Raw genomic sequence first — 23,215 nt, 5'->3', positions numbered from 1 at the left:
CAAAGAGCCCACACGCCACAACGAAAGATCCCACATGCCGCAACAAAGATCCCGTGTGCTGCAACTAAGAGCCAATGCAGCCAAATAACTAAGTTTTTTTTTTTAATTTAAACAATAAAAGAAGCATTTCAGAAATACTAGACTAGCACATACTTCAACTACATTTAACCTGTTCATATGACACTAAGTATATCTGAAAATGTATTACAACTTTCAGCTCAAGAGGCTAGAATTATATATACCTCTCCCAAGGATCAGAGACTCTATGGATACACAGCAGAGCTACAGTTCAACAAAACAGATGAATCCTAAGGTAGGCTCTGACATCAAGTGATTACAATTTAAGTATTCCTTGGGCACCAGTAACTTAACACTCTCCTTTCACCTGGAAGAAAGGAACCGCCTAGAATAGAGTGTGTTATATTGCCCCTTACCCCACTCCCGTCCCCAAACCTACTGGACCAGTATCTCTGGAATTGAGGATCTGGTCTAGGGCAATATTTCTGGGGAATGGAGGGCATCCATCAGAATTACCTTTTGAAAAATGTAAGACCTAAGGCCTCACTTAATCAGATGCTTGGTGGCGGTTGAGGGGCAGGCGTGTGTATGATTTAAAATAAAAAGGACAATAGATAATTCCAATACATATTCTTATTAAGAACCACTTGTCTAATGTTAATAACTTCCCTATTTATAGTATTTTAAAGTGAGTTTATCCCTAAAAGAATAAAGAAACCTATTGTAAGTTAAGAATTACCTTCAAAGAATTACAATAATTTATTATAGTAAGGTTCGTTACTAACCTTAAGAACTTTGGCATTCACAGATTCCTTCTCTTTATAAAAAAATCGAACCATCTGAATAGTCAAGTAAGCAGGCAACCGGCTGATCTTGGACTGAGGAGACAAAGTGGAAAGAAATTCTGTAACATACAAATACCACACAAGTTTTTAATTCCTCAGTTTGGTAAAAACAAAGACTGGGTAACATTAATTAGCTGGAAACCTTTCTAGTAAATGGAATTGGATTCCAAAACTTACAGATTTGATGTACAAAGCATTTCTTTGCAATGTTGGAGACTGTTTGGTGATTTCTTCCTGAAGTCGCTAAAAAAGAACATAACAGAAGTCCAAACATTAAAGAATTTTCTTCTGCAATACAGTTATATCTTTAATTCTTTTAAAAATTATCAACAGTACTAATTAATAGACAACAAATAGTACGTCAACGGATTTATACCCCTGAGAAATAATTTGAATGAAGACAATGTGGGAAGGCTTTTAGATATGGTTCAGTTCTTAAAAGGCATCAATTTTTACTGGCGTGAACTCCTCAGAATGTAAATAATACTTGAAGTCTTTTAATTATGACCCAAATGCTCAGATTCTGAGAGTTTATACTGTATTTTATACAACCTAAGGAAGCCTTTCATAGTATTCCTCTACTTACGGATCATCAGAATATTCATATTAGAAGAAAATTAAGAGAATGTAGATAACCCTTGTTCTTTACGCTTTATTTAGCAAAGCCTTCCAGAACAAATCAGTTTTTGTTAAATTTGAGAAAAGTCGTAACACAGAAAACCTCTGTTAATCTAATAAATGTGGGAAAGCCTTTAGCCATTATATCTTATAACCATCATGTCTGCCATTCCACTCCTTACAGCCTGTGTGACACTGAGCAAGACAGTTATCCCTCTGGGCATCATCTGTAAATGGTGCATCATAGATGTAAATGGTGCTAAAAGCACTTAACGTGACAGTGCTGCTGTTAGAATTATATTAGTACATGGAGAAAACTTGGAGAACTATTTGGTATATATTCTATGTTCAACAAGCATGTTACACTTATATAAAAATTGTTTCAGGTTTGATTTTTAAAAATTACTAATTACAAAAGGAATCACCATGGAGTAGCTTTTTAACATTTAACCAAGTTTATCTGGCAACAAAGAGGTAAAGAAATGTGGAGCAAAATTACTCAAAAATAAAACGAATGATGATAAGGAATCTAAAAAATTACCAAGACAATAAATTAATTAATACATTAATACATACATTAATACATGTTTTTAAAGAAAGGATATATGGTACAATGTTACTCATCAGGTAAGCTACATATTATTACCATCAATCCATGATCATCTAGAAGTTCCAGGTATACTTAGTTTTCCTGGAATTTTATAAAATTATGAAGAATATACCCTGGAGAGTCCCTGCCGAAACATTCTATCCCACACTCTCCAATTAACATTTACATCACGTTTTGATGCCCTGAAACTTGTATCATAATTTGTTATAGGACTTGGGGTGGTAAGCTAGTATCTGTATGCTTTTATTTTTATTTATTTATTTTTACTTTTCCCTTTTTTTTTTTAACATCTTTATTGGAGTAAAAAATGGTGTGTTAGTTTCTGCTTTATAATAAAGTGAATCAGCTATACATATACATATATCTCCATATCTCCTCCCTCTTGCATCTCCCTCCCATCCTCCCTATGCCACCCCTCTAGGTGGTCACAAAGCACCTAGCTGATCTCCCTGTGCCGTGTGGCTGCTTCCCACTAACTATCTATTTTACATTTGGTAGTGTATATATGTCCATGCCACTCTCTCACTTTGTCCCAGCTTACCCTTCCCCCTCCCCATGTCCTCAAGTCCATTCTCTACGTCTGCGTCTTTATTCCTGTCCTGCCCCTAGGTTCTTCAGAACCTTTTTTTATTGTTTTTTTTAGATTCCATATATATGTTTTACCATACGGTATCGTTTTTCTCTTTCTGACTTACTTCACTCCGTATGACAGATTCTATGTCCACCCACCTCACTACAAATAACTCAATTTTGTTTCTATTTATGGCTAATATTCCATTGTATATATGTGCCACATCTTCTTTAACTATTCATCTGTCGATGGACATTTAAGGTTGCTTCCATGTCCTGGCTACTGTAAATAGAGCTGCAATGAACATTGCGGTACATGACTCTTTTTGAATTATGGTTTTCTCAGGGTATATGCCCAGTAGTGAGATTGCTGGGTGGTATGGTAGTTCTGTTTTTAGTTTTTTAAGGAACCTCCATACTGTTCTCCATAGTGACTGTATCAATTTACATTCCCACTAACAGTGCAAGACGGCTCCCTTTTCTCTATACCCTCTCCAGCATTTATTGTAGATTTTTTGATGATGGGCATTCTGACTGATAATGAGGTGATACCTCATTGTCGTTGTGATTTGCATTTCTCTAATGATTAGTGATGTTGAGCATCCTTTCATGTGTTTGTTGGCAATCTGTATATCTTCTCTGGAGAAATGTCTATTTAGGTCTTCTGCCCATTTTTGGATTGGGTTGTTTGTTTTTTTGATATTGAGCTGCATGAGCTGCTTGTAAATTTTGGAGATTAATTCTTTGGCAGTTGCTTCATTTGCAAATATTTTCTCCCATTCTGAGGGTTGTCTTTTCATCTTGTTTATGTTTCCTTTTGCTGTGCAAAAGCTTTTAAGTTTCATTAGGTCCCATTTGTTTATTTTTCCATTTCTCTAGGAGGTGGGTCAAAAAGGATCTTGCTGTGATTTATGTCATAGAGTGTTCTGCCTATGTTTTCCTCTAAGAGTTTTATACTGTCTAAGCATTACATTTAGGTCTTTAATCCACTTTGAGTTTATTGTTGTGTATGGTGTTAGGGAGTGTTCTAATTTCATTCTCTTACATGGAGCTGTCCAGTTTTCCCAGCACCACCTATTGAAGAGGCTGTCTTTTCTCCATTGTATATTCTTGTCTCTTTTATCAAATATAAGGTGACCATATGTGTGTGGGTTTATCTCTGGGCTTTCTATCCTGTTCCATTGATCTATATTTCTGCTTTTGTGCCAGTACCATACTGTCTTGATTACTGTAGCTTTGTAGTACAGTCTGAAGTCCAGGAGCCTGATTCCTCCAGCTCTGTTTTTCTTTCTCAAGATTGCTTTGGCTATTTGGAGTCTTTTGTGTTTCCATACAAATTGTGAAACTTTTTGTTCTAGTTCTGTGAAAAATGCCATTGGCAGTTTGGTAGGGATTGCGTTGAATCTGTAGATTGCTTTGGGAAGTACAGTCATTTTCACAATGTTGATTCTTCCAATCCAAGAACATGGTATATCTCTCCATCTGTTGGTATCATCTTTAATTTCTTTCATCAGTGTCTTATAGTTTTCTGCATACAGGTCTTTTGTCTCCTTAGGTAGGTTCATTCCTAGGTATTTTATTCTTTTTGTTGCAGTGGTAAATGGGAGTGTCTCCTTAATTTCTCTTTCAGATTTTTCATCATTAGTGTATAGGAATGCAAGAGATTTCTGTGCATTAATTTTGTATCCTGCTACTTTATAAAATTCATTGATTAGCTCTAGTAGTTTTCTGTTAGCATCTTCAGGATTCTCTATGAATAGTATCATGTCATCTGCAAACAGTGACAGCTTTACTTCTTCTTTTCCTATTTGGATTCCTCTTATTTCTTTTTCTTCTCTGATTGCTGTGGCTAAAACTTCCAAAACTAGCTGAATAACAGTGGTGAGAGTGGAGAACCTTGTCTTGTTCCTGATCTTAGAGGAAATGGTTTCAGTTTTTCACCATTGAGAACGATGTTGGCTGTGGCTTTGTCATATATGGCCTTTATTACGTTGAGGTAAGTTCCCTCTATGCCTACTTTCTGAAGGGTTTATATCATAAATGGGTACTGAATTTTGGCAAAAGCTTTTTCTGCATCTATAGAGATGATCATATGGTCTTTCTCTTTCAATTTGTTAATATGGTTTATCACATTGATTGATTTGCATATATTCACGTATGCTTTTCAAGTGAACTTCTCTTAAAAGCCATTATGCCTCACCACAACTCTCCCCTCAGTATCACAGGGCAAAGAATAGCACTATTTATCTATCTGTTTCTTACAGAAACATTTACCAGTACTTCCCCTAACCCAATCTTACCCCAAACTGTACATGGGAGCTCCCTGACAACAAATAACCTTATTTTCAATGTAATTCCTGCCCCAATTCACTGCCCGTCATTCAAGAGATGTACATATTCCCCCAAACCATATCAAATAAATGTTAGGCAAGAAAATTGTTCTATTTTATCAATCTGCTCATTAGAGTGGATTCTTTAGTATGGCACTGGGGAAACAGTACTAACTGAATAATAAGACAAGCAAGTTTTAGATCTGGCTCTGCCACAAACCAAGTAAGTCACTTAAAATCTAGGGCCTCAACTTTAATACTAGTGCAATGGGAGAATGACTACATGCCCTCATTTGCACAATACAATTCCAGTTTATACCTCACATTAATATATCCTCATTATAATACCCTCAGAGGCCTCCTTCGAGCCTCTGGCCACAACATTTTTGTCAACCAATCAATACACAACCTTGTTTTATGTGTTTCTGCTATTTAATGACACCTTAACATACACTGAACTCACAGTCAAGTACACTATAACTCATCTCTGAATGAAGCTTATCTAACAAATGTTATTTTCTCCTTAAGGCACATCACAGCCTTCTTGCACTTAGAACACCAGACAGCACTTCAGCATTATGCCTGAAGGGCATTATAAACAGCAAGATGACTAAGAAAAAGCACAAAAATGAAAGAAATGTGGCATTAAAATTACCGCAAAAAGGGTACTTGTTTATAGTATGAGCACTGAAACAAGAAGGTAGAGCATCACCTTTGGGACCTCAGGTGAAACGGTGTGAGTCAGGCGACTCAAAATTTTTGTCACCCTGTGCATATCTACAAATGACCATGAAAGCACCATGAGTACTTATGTTGGGGTTACAAATACATTTTAGCAAGTAGGTGTATTTGCAAATACAGAATCTACAAACAATGGGGATGAACTGCAATTGTCCTTACCAACTTAAGTCCTGTAAAAAGATACTTGACTTCTTGATTGATAAAACAGCTAAGCTGAAGCTGACTTTCCTTTCCTTTACTGACTTCTTCTTCTTCAGATTCTGTACATTTCATGCTTTGAAAAATAAGATAAGGAATTTGCCAATAGGCATTCAATTTGTTATATAACCTTGAATAAGTTATCTTAATGCTATTAAAATTAATAGCATCATTCATTGGTATTTAAAACATTTCAGTCTTCCAAAAGAGATTCATTTTAATATACTTAAAAATGCTCATTCACTTACCAACAATACGGATTAATGAAAGTGTGTAAAAGGATAAACTCTCAACAAATGTAAGTTGGTATTTATAGTCTTAAAATGGTCTTAATAACCCAAAGATAAACAAATCTTTTTCTAAGTTTCCACCCATGATATAGAAAATAGTACTCTCCTAAATTCATGTTTTATTAATTATATCGATCTCATGCATATAATTTAGCTAATTTATCCCATTTCATAATTAAAAATTAATTCTCTATGAGGTGAATTAATGAGGTATTCTGCTAAAGATGTTCTTAGGAAAAAATAATGAATGTCCTTAAAGAGTACATTTATCTAAACTTCAAGAGCACTCCAAAGGGTGTATTTTTCCAAATTCCTAATTTCCATATTTTTTAAGCATAAAAACCTCTGAAGAATTTTCCTTCATATCCCATCCACCACTCCAGGCAACAACGCTATTTATACCAATTCACTTGTAATAAGTTATGATTACAGTCATACTAATCTTGGCTCATAAGGATACGTAGTTTCAAATTCAACTCCGAAGAACTGATCAATTAAACTTTTCTTTTTAGAAGGTGTCACTGCTGGTGCAGATGAAGAATCTGTCTGCAAGTTAAGATGAAATAAAAATTCCAACTTTACATCACATGCATATTAATGTACATTGGCTCCCACACAATCCAGTTTAGTAACACACATTTAAGCTTTTTAAAATGTAATCCCTTTCTGTAAAATCCTTCTACTGATCAAAAAATATTACCAAAAAATTACAGATGCTCAATAATCTCAATTGATTAAATTTAGCAAATAATGCATTGAATTCAAGCACCAAATGCAAGCTGTCAAGTTCCAACTACAGATTCAGCATCTGAAGTATTCAAGTACATGTCTATCTATTAGGATGAACTAAGACTTTAGGGTGGGGGTGGGATAGAGAATCAAAGTCTATATTCACAAATATATTTCAATTACCTCTTTAACAGTATCATCCTCTACAGCTTCCAATTTCTGTTGCAATACTCGCATCATTTGTATCCAACATTCATTAGCATCCTGTAATTTAAAAAGTGACACAGTAAGTAATCCTGGCTATTACAGTGTTTGATCTATAAAATCCCTCCAAATTACTGTTTCCTCAGAGAAGGGGAAGTTGTTTTTTTCTTTAAAAATATTAAGCCAAATTAAATATTATATGATCTTCAAAACAATGAAGAATTCCAGAATAGTTTATTCATTCATTCAAGAGATGTTTTGTGGGGCTTCCCTGGTGACGCAGTGGTTGAGAATCTGCCTGCCAATGCAGGGGACACAGGTTCGAGCCCTGGGCTGGGAAGATCCCACATGCCGTGGAGCAAATAGGCCTGTGAGCCACAACTACTGAGCCTGCGCGTCTGGAGCCTGTGCTCTGCAACAAGAGAGGCCACGATAGTGAGAGGCCCGCACACTGCGATGAAGAGTGGCTCCCACTTGCCACAACTATAAAAAGCCCTCACACAGAAACGAAGACCCAACACAGCCATAAATCAATCAATCAATCAATCAATCTCTCCTAACATAGTAACCATAGTTGGCTTATACTTTAAAAAAAAAAAATTCAACCATTAAAAAAAAAAGATGTTTTGTGAATTCATTATTATGCTAAACACTATTCTAGACACTAGGAATACACAGCAGTCAACAAAATAGGAAAAGTCCTAATGGGGAACAGAAACAAAATATAGCAAATTCAAGTAAAGAGAGGGTTATGAAGGGAAAAAAAACAATATGGGAGCAGAAAGTGATTAGGGGATTGCCAACAAACACATGAAAGGATACTCAACATCACTAATCATTAGAGAAATGCAAGTCAAAACTACAATGAGGCATCACCTCACACCAGTCAGAATGGCCATCATCAAAAAATCTACAAACAATAAATGCTGGAGAGGGTGTGGAGAAAAGGGACCTCTTGCACTGTTGGTGGGAATGTAAATTGATACAGCCACTATGGAGAACAGTATGGATGTTCCTTAAAAAACTAAAAATAGAACTACCATACCACCCAGCAATCTCACTACTGGGCATATACCCTGAGAAAACCATAATTCAAAAAGAGTCACGTACCACAATGTTCACTGCAGCTCTATTTACAATAGCCAGGACATGGAAGCAACCTAAGTGTCCATCAACAGATGAATGGATAAAGAAGATGTGGCACATATATACAATGGAATATTACTCAGCCATAAAAAGAAACGAAATTTAGTTATTTGTAGTGAGGTGGATGGACCTAGAGTCTGTCATACAGAGTGAAGTAAGTCAGAAAGAGAAAAACAAATACCGTATGCTAACACATATATATGGAATCTAAAAAAAAAAAAAAAAAATGGTTCTGAAGAACCTAGGGGCAGGACAGGAATAAAGACACAGATGTAGAGAATGGACTTGAGGACAAGGGGAGGGGGATGGGTAAGCTGGGATGAAGTGAGAGAGTGGCATGGACATATATACACTACCAAATGTAAAACAGATAGCTAGTGGGAAGCAGCTGCATAGCACAGGGAGATCAGCTGGGTGCTTTGTGACCACCTAGAGGGGTGGGATAGGGAGGATGGGAGGGAGACGCAAGAGGGAGGAGATATGGGGATATATGTATAGCTGATTCACTTTGTTATAAAGCAGAAACTAACACACCATTGTAAAGCAATTATACTCCAATAAAGATGTTAAAAAAAAAAAAAGAAAGCGATTAGGGGAAGGGAAGTGTGCTATTTCAATAGGACTGTCAAGGAAAGCCTCTGTGATACCTTGACATTTGAGTCATGAGACCTGAATGAGGTGAGGAAGCAAGCCATGCACCTGGGAGCCAAAGGAAAAAGAGCAAAGGTCCTACAGAAAGAGGATACTTGGAGGGTTTTTAAAAAATAGCAAGGAAGTCAGTGTATCTGGAGAGAATTGAGCAAGGGGAAGAGTGGCACATGATGAGCTCAGAGAGGTAGCCAGGAGCTAGACTGTTTAGGACTGAGACAGAAAGTCACTAGGAGTTACTGAACAAGGAAACCAACATAATCTTATTTACATTTTTAAAAGGACTCTGGGGGCTGTGTAGAGAAACACCACAAAAGGCAGAAGCAAGGTGATCAGTTAACAGACTACTGCACCTCTCCAGGCAAGAGATAATGGTGGTGTGAACTAGAGAGGACTGATTACTTGTATTTCCAAATATACTCCAGTAAGTGTAGGACGCCTAAGTTTTACATTTACAAAATGAAAACCACAGAACCTTGCCCTGATTACCTGTTGAAGATATTGTCCTTGTTCGCCCTTCTCTGCAAACTGTGGAAAAGCCATGTGCAAAAACTGCAGTAGAATAATAGGTGGAATACTAGAAGAAGTTTTATCCATGGAATCAAACAAATCTCTAAGGGCTTAAAAACAAAGCAAATACTTCCTTAGTAAAACAGTGACATATTTAATACATGCTACTGTAAATTAATTCTCAATTAATACCAAGAAATGCTTATTATTTTTAAGTATATCTATTCCTTTTGCAATTGTTGGATCCCTAATAAGAAAATAATTTGTTTTTAAATCTTAACTCACCAGAAGACTTTATAATGCAATCAATCACTAGCTATAAACAATGTCTCTCTCTCCTTGACAGCCTTTGTCTTCCCTAATAAAGCAGGGTATAGTCATTTAATACAGACAACACATAACTTCTGTCTAGGAATCACACAGGCATGATGCTACAGTTCCGCCATTATCAGGACGTCAGGTAACCACTCCCAACCCTCCTCCCTTTAAGCCCATACTTGGTTCCCGTGTACTGAACTCCTGAGTATTGAAATCTGGAGTATGTTTAAATGAAGTATGTTTAAATCCTTAAACAAACTTCCTGACTGTACTGAACAGCTAAGAACCAAAACTAATTTGCCTTCTTCAAAATCTTTCCTCTGCTTATCCTCTCTCACCATCATAAATCCCATGGTCATAAACTCAGCCCTGCTCGAGTTCAGAATACTTTTTCTCTGTTGACTCCCTAGCTATCACACCTTGCCCTTACTTCATGTATAGCAAAACTCTAATCTAGCTTATCTTGCATTGTTTTGTTAACTAAAATGTGAAATGTTATCATTAGTATACAGACTATTTAGCATAGCAAATACTAAAATACAACATCTCAGCACAAAGTAACTACTCAATGAAATGTTCCTGAATAAAACTACTAAACACAATGTTTAAAAAATATTTTAGGAGGTAGAGCTGAAATTATGCATCCCTACTAAGCTAATAATTTTAAAATAAAAAAAGCCTAAATTGTAATAACACTTTAAAGGATACACTTCTCAAAAAACAAAGAAAACAAGAAAAAACCCCAGATGATTTAATTTAATATATACCATGAACAGAGCAGCTCAAATATTTCATTAGTTTGAAAGAAAAAGCTCAAAAGACACACTATACATTAAGAGACTAATGAGACATAACAACATAACTAAATGCAATGTGTGATCCTAAATTGGCTCCTGAAGCAAAAAAGAAAAACAACTTTACAATGGGGCAATACGGAGTTAATTGGCAAAATTTAATCAAGTCAGTATTACGAGTTAACATCAGTGTTAAATTCCCAGACTTTGAAAAATAACCATCTTGTGGTTATGAATGTCCTTATTCTCAGGAAATACATACTGAAGTATTCAGGAACAAAAAACATGATGTCTGCAACTTACTCTCAAATGGTTCAGAAAAAAAGTACATGCATTACAGAGATTGATGAACCAGATGTGACAAAAAGTTAGTAATTGGTGAATTCTTGCAACTTTTCTGTGAATTTAAATTTATTTCAAAATAAAAAACTTAAAAAATCAAGAAGCAAAAAGTAAAGAATGGTATTTTTCATCCCATCAATACTGCAAGCCTCCTATAAGACACTGGAGAAGCTGTTGAAATTCTGAGCAACTCTTAGATACATAAGTTACCAGATGAACTAGATATGTGATCACATTTTCCCAGTAAAAACTTCAACAAATGAATCTACTTTCAGGGAAAAAGGTTAGAGGAAAATCTCACTAATTCCAAATGATGCAAAGAAACCTACTGTTTATAGTATTACAGATTAATGATTGACCACAATGAGATACCATTTCACACCCTTAGAATGGCTATAATCAAAGACATTCAATACCTAGCGTCAGTGAGGATACAAAGAAATCAGAATCCTCATACATGCTGGGAGGAATATAAGATGATGCAGCTGCTTTGGAAAACAGTCTGGCAGTTCCTCACATAGTTACCATGTGACCCAACGATTCCTCTCCTAGATATATACCCAAGAGAAATGAAAACATATGTCCACACAGACTTGTACACAAATGTTTAGCAATATTTATATTGGTCAAAAAGTGGAAACTACCCAAATGTCTTATCAATGATGAAAGGATAAATGAAATGTGATATATCCAATACAATGGAATCTTACTCAGCAATAAAAAGGAATGAAGTACTGATACATGTTTATGATGTGGCTGAACCTCAAAAACATTCTAAGTGAAAGAAGCCATCAAAAAAGACCACATACTGTACAATTCCATTTATATCAACATTCTAGAATAGGCAAATCTATAGACTGACAGTAGATTACTGGTTGCACAGGGCTGGTAGTGGTGAGAGGAAACGGGGTGACTGCTGAATGTTACAGGGTTTATTTTCTAGTGATGAAAATATTCTAAAATTGATTGTGGTGATGACTGCATAACTCTATGAGTAAACTAAAAAACAGTGAACTGTATAACTTAAATGGGTGAGTAGTACGGTATGTGAATTGTCTCTCAATAAAGCTGTTACAAACCACCCCTCCCCCCCAAAAAAAGGCAAGGCTGTTAAAAACCCTATCAACCCAGCCCAAGGATTTAAGAGAATATTCATTTGTAAAACTGTCCAAAATGGGGCAGTGGAGGCAGAATACACTGTCTCATGCAATAAAGAAACAAGATACTTCTAGAATTTCTATTTCTCCTACCTCATATCCAACTTCCTTACATGAATACCCACTAATCCAAAGATTTTTTCAAATAGGACAGACATCACTGGTTTATAACGTGGATAATAAAATAAGTCCCAAGTTGTTTAATGTAAGTGTAAGTACTCTAATTTTAATGAGGTGATGTTTTAAAAATACATTTTGAAAACAGAAAGATACTAAAAAAACTGTGAGTGAAAAATGACGTTTATTGAATACCATATTCCCTCTTGAAAAGTAGTATATTTAAGATACTGACCTGCAGTAATATACTGTGCTGAAGCCATTTCCCCTGAAGCTCTCAAGGCACCTGCATACCTAAGACATTAAGACAGAATTAAATATTCACTTTATTCTGAAACTCAAATGGGAAGAAATTAGTTATTATGAAACCCTCAACTACAAGTTTCTCTGAGTTGTTCCCACCATTTTTTCTTCTTCTCTTCTGGTCTCATTCCTTTAAGAATGATATGGGCAAAAAAGGACTGCTAAGAAAAAACGGAAATTAGATGAATGAAGCCTACTTTAAATTCTTTCCTCTTGTCTAACTCATCTATAACATTTTCTAAAAATTGTGTAAACAAAAAAGTACACATAGCTGACTCACTTTGTTATACAGCAGAAACTAACACAACATTGTAAAGCAATTATACTCCAATAAAGATGTTAAAAAAATAAATAAAATAAAAAAGTACACATTTAATGTCCATTATTACAAAGAAAATAAAATATAATTTCAGAAATGAAGAAAAAATCATTAGATCAAAAACATTAAATGAAAATCAATAAATCTACATTCAGCACTAACTTCTACACAACACTAAATAAGTCACTTAAATTTCAAGTCAGTTTTCTTACCTATAAAATAAAGGGTTTCTATTAAATGATTTCTAAATTCACTTTTATGATTCTCAGTTAATTTATGGCAGTACAAAGGACTGGCCACCCAAAGGAAATATTCAAACCACTGTATTTACTTATACAATGTTTTACGACAAAGGATCAAAAATTATCATTCAGGTATTAAAAACTGGGCAATGGGAGAGATCCCACAAAACTAATATAAGATCAGTGGTTACTTGGGGGAGCTGGGCAGTTGACTGGAAAAGGTACAATAAAGCTTCCTGAGATGATGAAAATGTTCTATAAATTTTATTGTAAAATAAGTTACAGAGAATTTGCATTTGTCAAAACTGATCACACCAAACATATAAGATGCATACATTTCACTAGATGTAAATCATATTCCAATTTGAAAAAAAAAGGGGACTTCCCTGGTGGCGCAGTGGTTAAGAATCCGCCTGCCAATTCAGGGGACATGGGTTCGATCCCTGGTCCGGGAAGATCCCACATGCCGCAGAGCAACTAAGCCCATGCGCCACAACTACTGAGCCTGTGCACTGCAACTACTGAGCCCGTGTGCCTAGAGCCCGTGCTCTGCAACAAAAGCCACTGCAATGAGAAGCCCACGTACTGCAATGAAGAGTAGCCCCCGCTCACCGCTAGAGAAAGCCTGCGCAGCAACAAAGACCCAATGCAGCCAAGAAAAAAAAAAAACTCTGTGCTTATGTAAGTGAATGAAAGAGGTTACAGAAAATATTACGTTAAATTATATTCAATGGAAGAATTTTCTTTCTTTTTTTCATTTGTTTAGATCTTTGGGAAACTCTTGCAACTAAAAAATTCTTAATTTTTCAATATACAATAATGCATATTGTCTAAATTATATATGTTCATTTAAAAAATAAAAATCATAATAGTTTCCCTGTCAGACAGTTTAGCAACTTTTTAAAGGGCACTTCTGAAGTTAAAACGAAGAACTCATAAAGTAGATGCATCCCATAACATCACTGAAGTATGTAATTACATAACTGCCGCTGTTATGAATTTACATCTAGTTACAGGGTAACATGAGTATGTAACTATTTCTACATTTATGACAAAAGCTGCATTAATGAATTATCAATCTTTTTTTTATTATCTGAGAACAGAAAAATCATAGCTAATTTAATACCACCCCCCTAAAACTCTCAATATTATACCAAGAAAACTTATAATTCCTAATTAAGATAAAACCATCCAGTAAGCCAAACATTCATAATGAACTTTACAAAGAAAAAACTGTTAGAAAAGAGGAGGAATTGACAGGAGTACTGAGAGTTTTAACAGATAAAAATACTGAGAGGTTTTTCAGACAAAAGAACCAATAGAGTACCTTTCCTAATCTTTGCAAATAAATAAAAATTAAATAATGATATAGAAAATCTGAATGTAATTAATAAACTTAATGTCTATTATACTTCATCACTTACAAAAAGAGGATGCCTTGACTTTTCTATAATCTGTGAAATATTCACAACATTCAGTCATAGATCAGATCAACCCAAACATTCATTGACAGAAAAACGAATAATTATTTGGTAGTATATACATACAATGGTGTACCCTACAGCAGGGGTCCCCAACCCCCAGGACACTAAATGGTACTAGTATGTAGCCTCTTAGGAACTCGGCTGCACAGCAGGAGGTGAGCAGCAGGTGAGGGAGAGAAGCTTCATCTGTATTTACAGCTGCTCCCCATTGCTCGCGTCACTGTCTGGAGCTCCGCTTCCTGTCAGATCATAGGCCTCATTAGATTCTCATTGGAGTGCAAACCCTACTGTGAACTGCGCATGTGAGGGATCTAGGTTGTGTGCTCCTTATGAGAATTTAATGCCTGATGATCTGAGGTGGAGCTGAGGCAGTGATGCTAGCGCTGGGGAGCAGCTGCAAATACAGATTATCATTAGCAGACAGATCTGACTGCACAGAGACCATAATAAATCAACTGCTTGCAGACTCATATCAAAACCCTATCAGTGGGCTTCCCTGGTGGCTCAGTGGTTGAGAATCCGCCTGCCAATGCAGGGAACATGGGTTCGATCCCTGGTCCGGGAAGATCCCACATGCCACGGAGCAACTAAGCCCATGCGCCACAACTACTGAGCTTGCGCTCTAGAGCCCACGAGCCACAACTACTGAGCCTGCGTGCCACAACTACTGAAGCTCGTGTGCCTAGAGCCTGTGCTCCGCAACAAGAGAAGCCTCCGCAATGAGAAGCCCGCGCACCGCAACGAAGATTAGCCCCCGCTCGCCACAACTAGAGAAAACCCGTGCACAGCAATGAAGACCCAATGCAGCCAAAAATAAACAAATAAATAAATAAATAAATTTATTAAAAAAAAAAAAACCCTATCAGTGAGTGGCAAGTGACAATTAAGCTGCAGCTTATGGAGTAGAGTGGACATAAGCAACACACTTCAGGTGTCACCGTCTCCCATTACCCCCAGGTGGGACCATCCAGTTGTAGGAAAACAAGCTCAGGGCTCCCACTGATTCTGCATTATAGTGAGTTATATAATTATTTCATTATATATTACATTGTAGTAATAGAAATAAAGTGCACAACAAATGTAATGCTCTGAATCATCCCAAAACCATCCCCCCCACCCTAGTCCGTGAAAACACTGTCTTCCATGAAACCAGTCCCCGTTGCCAAAACGCTGGGGACCGCTGCCCTACAGCATGAACATGAATGAACACACACACAACATGGAAAAGCCAAATATAATGAGCCTGACTCAAATGAACATAATCTGTACGTTTCTGTTCATAAAGAGTTCAAAATAAGCAAAATTAGAAGTCAGGTGAGTATAACAACTTTGCAAAGAAGGGTGGGGGCAGTGGATAGGAAGGGATCAGTGAGGGGACTTTTGGAGTGCTAACACAGTTCTGCTGATCCCCATCAGTTACAGGGATGTGTTCACTCTGGGATAATTCATTTGTTTCTATATTCATATGTTTCTATATAATTCAATAATTAAAAGCAAACTTTGGTTTTGCACAGCAAAGGAAACTATAAACAAAACGAAAAGACAACAGGAGAAAATATTTGCAAATGATGCAACAGACAAGGGCTTAATTTCCAAAATATACGAACAGCTCATACAGCTCAACAACGAAAAAACAAACAAGCCAATCCAAAAATGGGCAGGGATTTCCCTGGTGGTCCAGTGGGTAAGACTGCACACTCCCAATGAAGGGGGCCTGGGTTCGATCCCTGATCGGGGAACTAGATCCCACATGCATGCCACAACTAAACAGGCCACATGCCGCAACTAAGAAGCCCGCGTGCAGCAACTAGGAAGTCCGGATGCCGCAACTAAAGAGCCCACATGCCGCAACAAAGATCCTGCATGCTGCAACTAAGACCCAGCTCAGCCAAAATAAATAAATAAATATTTTTTTAAAACATGGGCAGAAGACCTAGACATTTCTCCAAAGACGACATATGGATGGCCAAGAGGCACATGAAAAGATGCTTGACATCTCTAATTATTAGAGAAGTGCAAATCAAAACTACAATAAGGTACCACTTCACACCAGTTAGACTGGCCATCATTAAAAAGGCTACAAATAACTGGGACTTCCCTGGTGGCGCAGTGGTTAAGAATCTGCCTGCCAATGCAGGTGACATGGGATCAATCCCTGGTCCGGGAAGATCCCACATGCCACGGAGCACCTAAGCCCATGCGTCACAACTACTGAGCCTGCACTCTAGAGCCCATGAGCCACAACTACTGAGCCCAAGCACCACAACTACTGAGCTCGTGTGCCTCTACTAGAGAGCCTGCATGCCGCAAACTACTGAGTCCATGCACTCTGGAACCCACACACCACAACTGCAAAGCCCACGCACCCTGGAGCCCACACGCCACAAGAGAGAGAAAAACCACATGACACCCCTAGAGAGAAGCCCACACGCCACAACGAAGAGCTCGCGCACCACAATGAAAAGATCCTGTGTGCCTCAACAAAGATCCCACATGCCACAACTAAGACCCGACGCAGCCAAAAATAAATAGTATAAATAAATAATAATAATAAATGTTTTAAAAATAATAATACCTTAAAAAAAGTCTACAAATAACAAATGCTGGAGAGGGTATGGAGAAAAGGGAACCCTCCTTACACAGCTGGTGGGAATGTAAGCTAGTGCAGCCACTGTGGAAAACAGTATGGATGTTCCTCAGAAAACTAAAAATAGAATTACCATGTGATCCAGCAATTCTACTCCTGGACATATATCTGGACAAAACGGTAATTCAAAAAGATACATGCACCCCTATGTTCACAGCAGCACTGTTCACAATAGCCAAGACATAGAAACAACCTAAATGTTCATCGACAGCTGAATGGATAAAGAAGATGTGGTACATATATACAATGGAACACTACTCAGTCATAAAAAAGAAAGAAATAATGCCATTTGCAGCAACATGGATACAACTAGAGATTATCATACTAAGTGAAGTAAGTCAGAAAGAGAAAGCCAAATAACCATATGATATCACTTATATGTGGAATCTAAAATATGACACAAATGAACCTATCCCAGAAACAGAATCACGGACATAGAGGACAGACTGGTGGTTGCCGAGGGGGCAGGGGCTGGGGGAGGGAGGGAGTGGGAGGTTGCGGTTATCAGATGTAAGCTTTTATATACAGAATGGATAAAACAAGGTCCTATTGTATAACACAGAGAACTATATTCAATATCCTGTGATAAACCATAACGGAAAAGAATATTAAAAAAACAGAATATATATATGTATAACCGAATCCCTTTGCTGGACAGCAGTAACTAACACAACATTGTAAATCAACTATACTTCAATAAAAAAAGCGAAAAACAAAAAAACTTTGGGGCAAAAGGAAAAGATAAGAATTTATAACTTATTTTTTAAATATTTATTTATTTATTTATTTATTTTGACTGCACGGGTCTTAGTTGTGGCGTACGCGATCTTTAGTTGTGGCATGTGGGCTGCTTAGCTGTGGCAAGTGGACTACTTAATTGCAGCATGCAAACTCTTACTTGTGGCATGCATGTGGGATCTAGTTCCCCAACCAGGGATCAAACCCGGGCCCCCTGCATTGGGAGCACAGAGTCTTACCCACTGGACCACCAGGGAAGTCCCTTTTATAACATTTTTAAAAAAACATCTGAGCAATCTCATCTAATGAACAGAAAACAAGCAAAACCTCAGAATTAAATACTTTCATTCCTACACAAGAATAAATTAATGATCCAAGCATGCAACTTAAAAAATAATAAAACAAGCCTAAGGAAAACAGAAACAAAACATTAATACAAACAAAAGTAGAACGAATCAGACAACTGAAAGAACTGAGTGAATAAATCTAATAGCTGATTCTGTGAAAAATACACAAACCTCTGGCAAGATAATCAAAAGAGAAAAAATAAGAAATAAAAATGGAGAAAAAAATACAGATCCTAAAACCGAGTAACTCATATGCTAAAATAGTTTAAAGACATAAGGACAAATTCGTACGAAAAAATAAATTACCATAACTGACTCAAAAAGACAGAAAATGGACATTTAAAATGCCCCAAAAAGGGCTTCCCTGGTGGCACAGTGGTTGAGAATCCGCCTGCCAATGCAGGGGACATGGCTTCGAGCCCTGGTCCAGGAGGATCCCACATGCCGCAGAGCAACTAAGCCCATACACCACAACTACTGACCCTGTGCTGTAGAGCCTGCGAGCCACAGCTACTGAGCCCATGTGCTGCAACTACTGAAGCCCACACGCCTAGAGCCCGTGCTCTGCAGCAAGAGAAGTCACCACAATGAGAAGCCCGTGCACCGCAACGAAGAGTAGCTCCTGCTCACCACAACTAGAGAAAAGCCCATGCGCAGCAATGAAGACCCAACACAGCCAAAAATAAATAAATAAATTTATAAAAATAAATAAATAAAATGCCCCCAAAAAAGCTGGGTGCAGCCAATTTTACTGGTAAGTTCTATCAAGAATAGATCATTCCTCTACAAATTTGAAAATGAAAGTCAAAGAGCAGTCTAGTAATTACTAATGAAAAGACTATTTTGTACTTATTAAGAGTTGGCTTGCCAGTCTCCAATAAGACAAAAATATTGTCATGTGATACTGTCTTTTACAAGTAACTTATAGAATTTTCAAGGGTAATTTTTATTATATACACTTTTCACTTTAGGTTCTAAATTTAGAACTCCCACATTAAGATGAGGTTCCACTGTTGGGCAGCATCAAGCAAACCAGATTTTATCCACAGGTATAGTTCTTGGCCCTCACTGCCTCTCTTCAGCTAATCCAGTCTGTTTCTCTTGAATGCATTTTCTTTCTACTCTTCATCGTTATACATCCCACTCTCCAGAACCTGCCATACATTTGAGGATGAACTTCAGCATCTCCAGCAGTAAAGCATCTTTCATGGAATTGTCCTCTTTTCTTTCATTCCTATTTTATCAGTTAGTGTCATTTTCCCAAAGACATACAACCCCATCCACGTCATTCTGTATCGATTAAGTTAGTAAGTACAGGGGCTTCCACCCTCTTGCAACAACTTAGAATTCAAAATAGTTTATTTGGTTTCAAGAAAATGGAAGCAACAAGATGAAATCTCCCTGCTTATATAAAACTCAGAAAAGTAACTCCAAAACATGAAAGAGAGCTCTCCTTGAAGCAGAGGCTATAATAAGGAATCCCAGATGAAAAAAGTAAAGAGGAAGTCTTGGAAATAAGGCAAATCTGTCCCAACTAGCCACCCTCTATGACAGGGAGCTGCCCCAGCAAGCTACTCATTCAGATAATTTGCACTTGGGACACAAGAGAATACACTGCATAAGATAAGTACACCATCTTCAAAGAAATGAAGATCAATCCATATATCCAAAGAGAACAAAGTTAAAGGACCAAACAGGAAAAAAAACCTTTAAATAAGAATACTTTGGAGCCTCAGAGAAATAAAAGCAGGAATCATATCCAAAACTTAAGAAAGGGAGATTTTATTAAAAAGAACAGAAGGTTGTGATAAATGAGCAGTTGTGAAACAAAGCTAACGTACAAATCAGTGAAATATAAAACAGAACTGAGACATTCTCCCAGAACACAGCACATAAAAATAAATTAAAAGTGCAGAGAAAAAAAGACATTAGCAACAGATCCAAAAACTCCAATATTTAGAATATAAGAGGAAGGTAAAATAGAAGAGAAGCAATATCTGAAGAAATAATGGCTAAGAATGTCCCAGAGTTTAGGACAAGAGTCCTCAGACTGAAAGCACCCACTGAGGGTTAAATGAGATAAATAAAAGAAAACCCACACTTACGACTGTTGGAAAACGCTGAAAACAAAAATAAAGAGAAAACCCTAAAAGTTACTGACAGAAAAGATTAAGAACAGAGATTGATATTAGACCTCTCATCAGTAACCATGTGCACACTAAAACAGTGGGGAAATAACTATGAATCTCTGAGGAAAAATAACTGACTTTAACATTTCCCAGCAAAGCTGTTCTGAAACAGTACCCGTTTACTTGGTAGTCTTCCTCCATTAGACCGTCGGTACCTTGAAGACAGGTGCTCTGTCTTGTGCACTGGCAGTATATTAGTGGCAATCTAGGCAACTTCATGTAAATACCTGACAAGTGTTCACTTCAGAGAAATTCAGAAAACTTTCAGTTACTCTCAGGTTTCTGCATGTCCCCTCTCTTTCCTCTCTACTGCTCAATTTTATCAAAGCATTTCATAAGCCAGTAAGGGGAGGAAAAAACACACAGCATTCATTAAGCTGTCTAAGAATCCAAACTGCAGTTCAGAATTCCACCACATATTAATAACTGGCAATGTATGAATCAAAATAGATGTAATAGGGCTTCCCTGGTGGCGCAGTGGTTGAGAATCTGCCTGCCAATGCAGGGGACACGGGTTCGAGCCCTGGTCTGGGAAGATCCCACATGCCACGGAGCAACTGGGCCCGTGAGCCACAACTACTGAGCCTGCGCGTCTGGAGCCTGTGCTCCGCAACAAGAGAAGCCGCGACAGTGAGAGGCCCGCGCACTGCGATGAAGAGTGGCCCCCACTCGCCGCAACTAGAGAAAGCCCTTGCACAGAAACGAAGATCCAACACAGCCAAAAATAAATTAATTAATTAATTAATTTAAAAAAAAAAAAAATAGATGTAATAAATTTAGTCAGAATTAAATTATATATTTTTTAAAGTTACACATTTATACTCACTGAAGAGAAGGGACCCTCATTTTACAGACTATTTGATATGTTCTCAAAACATGGATAACTGTTTACTCTGTTTACTTTTGTAAATACAATAGTACAAAAACAAAGTTCTATTTCTTTTAAAAACCATTACTCACTGGTATAAGGATAAACATACAACGTATGTGTTTCTAGACTAGAATTGAGAATCCAATCTTATTATTACATACATTATGGTCAATTAATTTTCAAAAAAGGTGCTAAGACAATTCAACAGGAAAGACTAGTCTTCTCAACAAATGGTACTGGAAGAACTAGACATCCGCATGCAAAAGAATGGGGAAAACTACCTCCCACCATACAAAAAAATTACCTAAAAATGGATCATAGACCTAAATGTAAAAGCTGAAACTATACAGCTCTTAAAAAAAATTTTATAACCTAGAAATTAGGCAATGGTTTCTTATATATGACACCAAAAAAAAAAAAAATTCAACTACATCAAAATTTAAAATTTCTGTGCTACAAGAATGCGGTCAAGAAAGTGAAAAGACAACTCACAAAATGGAAGAAAATATTCGCAAATTACGTGAAAAAGGACTTGTACCCAGAATATATGAAGAACACTTACAACTGAGTAATAAAAAGACAAACCATTTAAAGCATAGGCAAAGGATGTGCTGATCAGACATTTCTACAAAGATATACAAATGGCCAATAAGCACATGAAAAGATGCTCAACATCATTAGTCACTAGGTAAATACAAATGAGAGCCACAATGAGATACCATTTCACCCTTAGGATGGCTATAATCAAAGACAGAGTCCCAAGATGGCAGCCACCATGAAGATGACTGCATAGATGTCAACGTTACATTTGAAGATCAACAAAAGATAAATTTTCACAGAATACAAGTAGAATCACACAGTTAAAGGAAGAAACAGAATTAAAAAAGAAACAGCTCCAAAATTTAGGAGATGCTTGTGAGGCTACCACACTTGCAGACGACAACTGCTTAATGATATCTCATTAGATTAGTGATGTTTTCATTAGCCATTCTCAAGAAGAAACACAAGAAATGTTAGAAGAAGCAAAGAAAAATTTCCAAAAAGAAACTGATACCTTACAATCCAGAGTGGAATCAATTCAGCAGGTGTTAGCAGATTTGAAAGTTCAGTTATATGCAAAATTGGAGAACAACATAAACCTTGAAGCACGAGAAAGCTAAACATTTTACAATACTTTTAAAATGTTGCTCAACACAGGTTACCATGTGACTGAGCAATCCACTCATAATCGAGAGAAATGAAAATAACTCATCTGCACAAAAACTTGTGCTTGAGTGTTCATAGCAGCATTATTCATAATAGCTAAAATGTGGAAACAATCCAAATGTCCATCAACTGATGAATGGATAAACTAAACATAGTATATCCATACAATGGAATATTATTCATCCATAAAAAGGAATGAAGTATTGAATCATGCTACAACATGGATGAACCTAGAAAACATTATGCTAAGTAGAAGAAGCCAGTCAACAAAAAGACCACGTACTGTATGATCCCATTAATATGAAATGTCCAGAATAGGCAAATCTGTAAGACAAAAAGTAGATTAATGGTTGCCTAGGGCTGGAGGTGGGAAAGGTATAAGGAGTGACTGCTAATGAGTATGAGGTTTCTTCTGGGGGAGCAGGGGAATATTCTGAAATTAGATCGTGGTGATGATTGCACAACCTTGTGAATATAATAAAGACCATCTAACTGAACACGTTAAAAGGGTGAATTGTACGATAAATGGATTATATCACGATAAAGCTGCTAAGAAAATATATATATATGTGTACACACACACACACACACACACACACACACATATACATATATACGCAAAACAACACTATTCATCCAAACCTCCTTTACCCAAAAAGGACATAAAACAATCTCTCTTCTGTC

The 23,215-nt window shown here is 36.9% G+C and overlaps 1 protein-coding gene and 1 pseudogene across 3 annotated transcripts in view; one reads left to right on the top strand and one right to left on the bottom strand.

Annotated features, from left to right (window-relative positions):
• The window catches only part of USP14 (ubiquitin specific peptidase 14), a 40,554-nt gene that overhangs the window by 7,207 nt on the left and 10,132 nt on the right, over nt 1–23,215 (bottom strand). For both annotated transcript variants that reach the window (XM_082353592.1, XM_082353593.1), the window contains exons 6-12: nt 12,421–12,479; nt 9,437–9,567; nt 7,133–7,213; nt 6,681–6,766; nt 5,892–6,006; nt 1,041–1,106; nt 804–896 (exon numbers count right to left, since the gene is read on the bottom strand). In XM_082353592.1, coding sequence (XP_082209718.1) covers nt 804–896; nt 1,041–1,106; nt 5,892–6,006; nt 6,681–6,766; nt 7,133–7,213; nt 9,437–9,567; nt 12,421–12,479 — 631 coding nt within the window. The remainder of the gene's footprint in view (nt 1–803; nt 897–1,040; nt 1,107–5,891; nt 6,007–6,680; nt 6,767–7,132; nt 7,214–9,436; nt 9,568–12,420; nt 12,480–23,215) is intronic.
• LOC309610564 (prefoldin subunit 4 pseudogene) lies at nt 12,487–23,211 on the top strand (annotated as a pseudogene). The gene is made up of 2 exons (XR_014249732.1): nt 12,487–20,923; nt 21,239–23,211. The product of XR_014249732.1 is annotated as a prefoldin subunit 4 pseudogene (transcript).

The sequence above is a fragment of the Balaenoptera borealis genome (assembly GCF_965194805.1).
Source record: "Balaenoptera borealis genome assembly, chromosome: 14".
NCBI lineage: Eukaryota > Metazoa > Chordata > Mammalia > Artiodactyla > Balaenopteridae > Balaenoptera > Balaenoptera borealis.
Note: the sequence above shows the minus strand (reverse complement) of the source record. Positions and strands in the feature narration are given on the sequence as shown.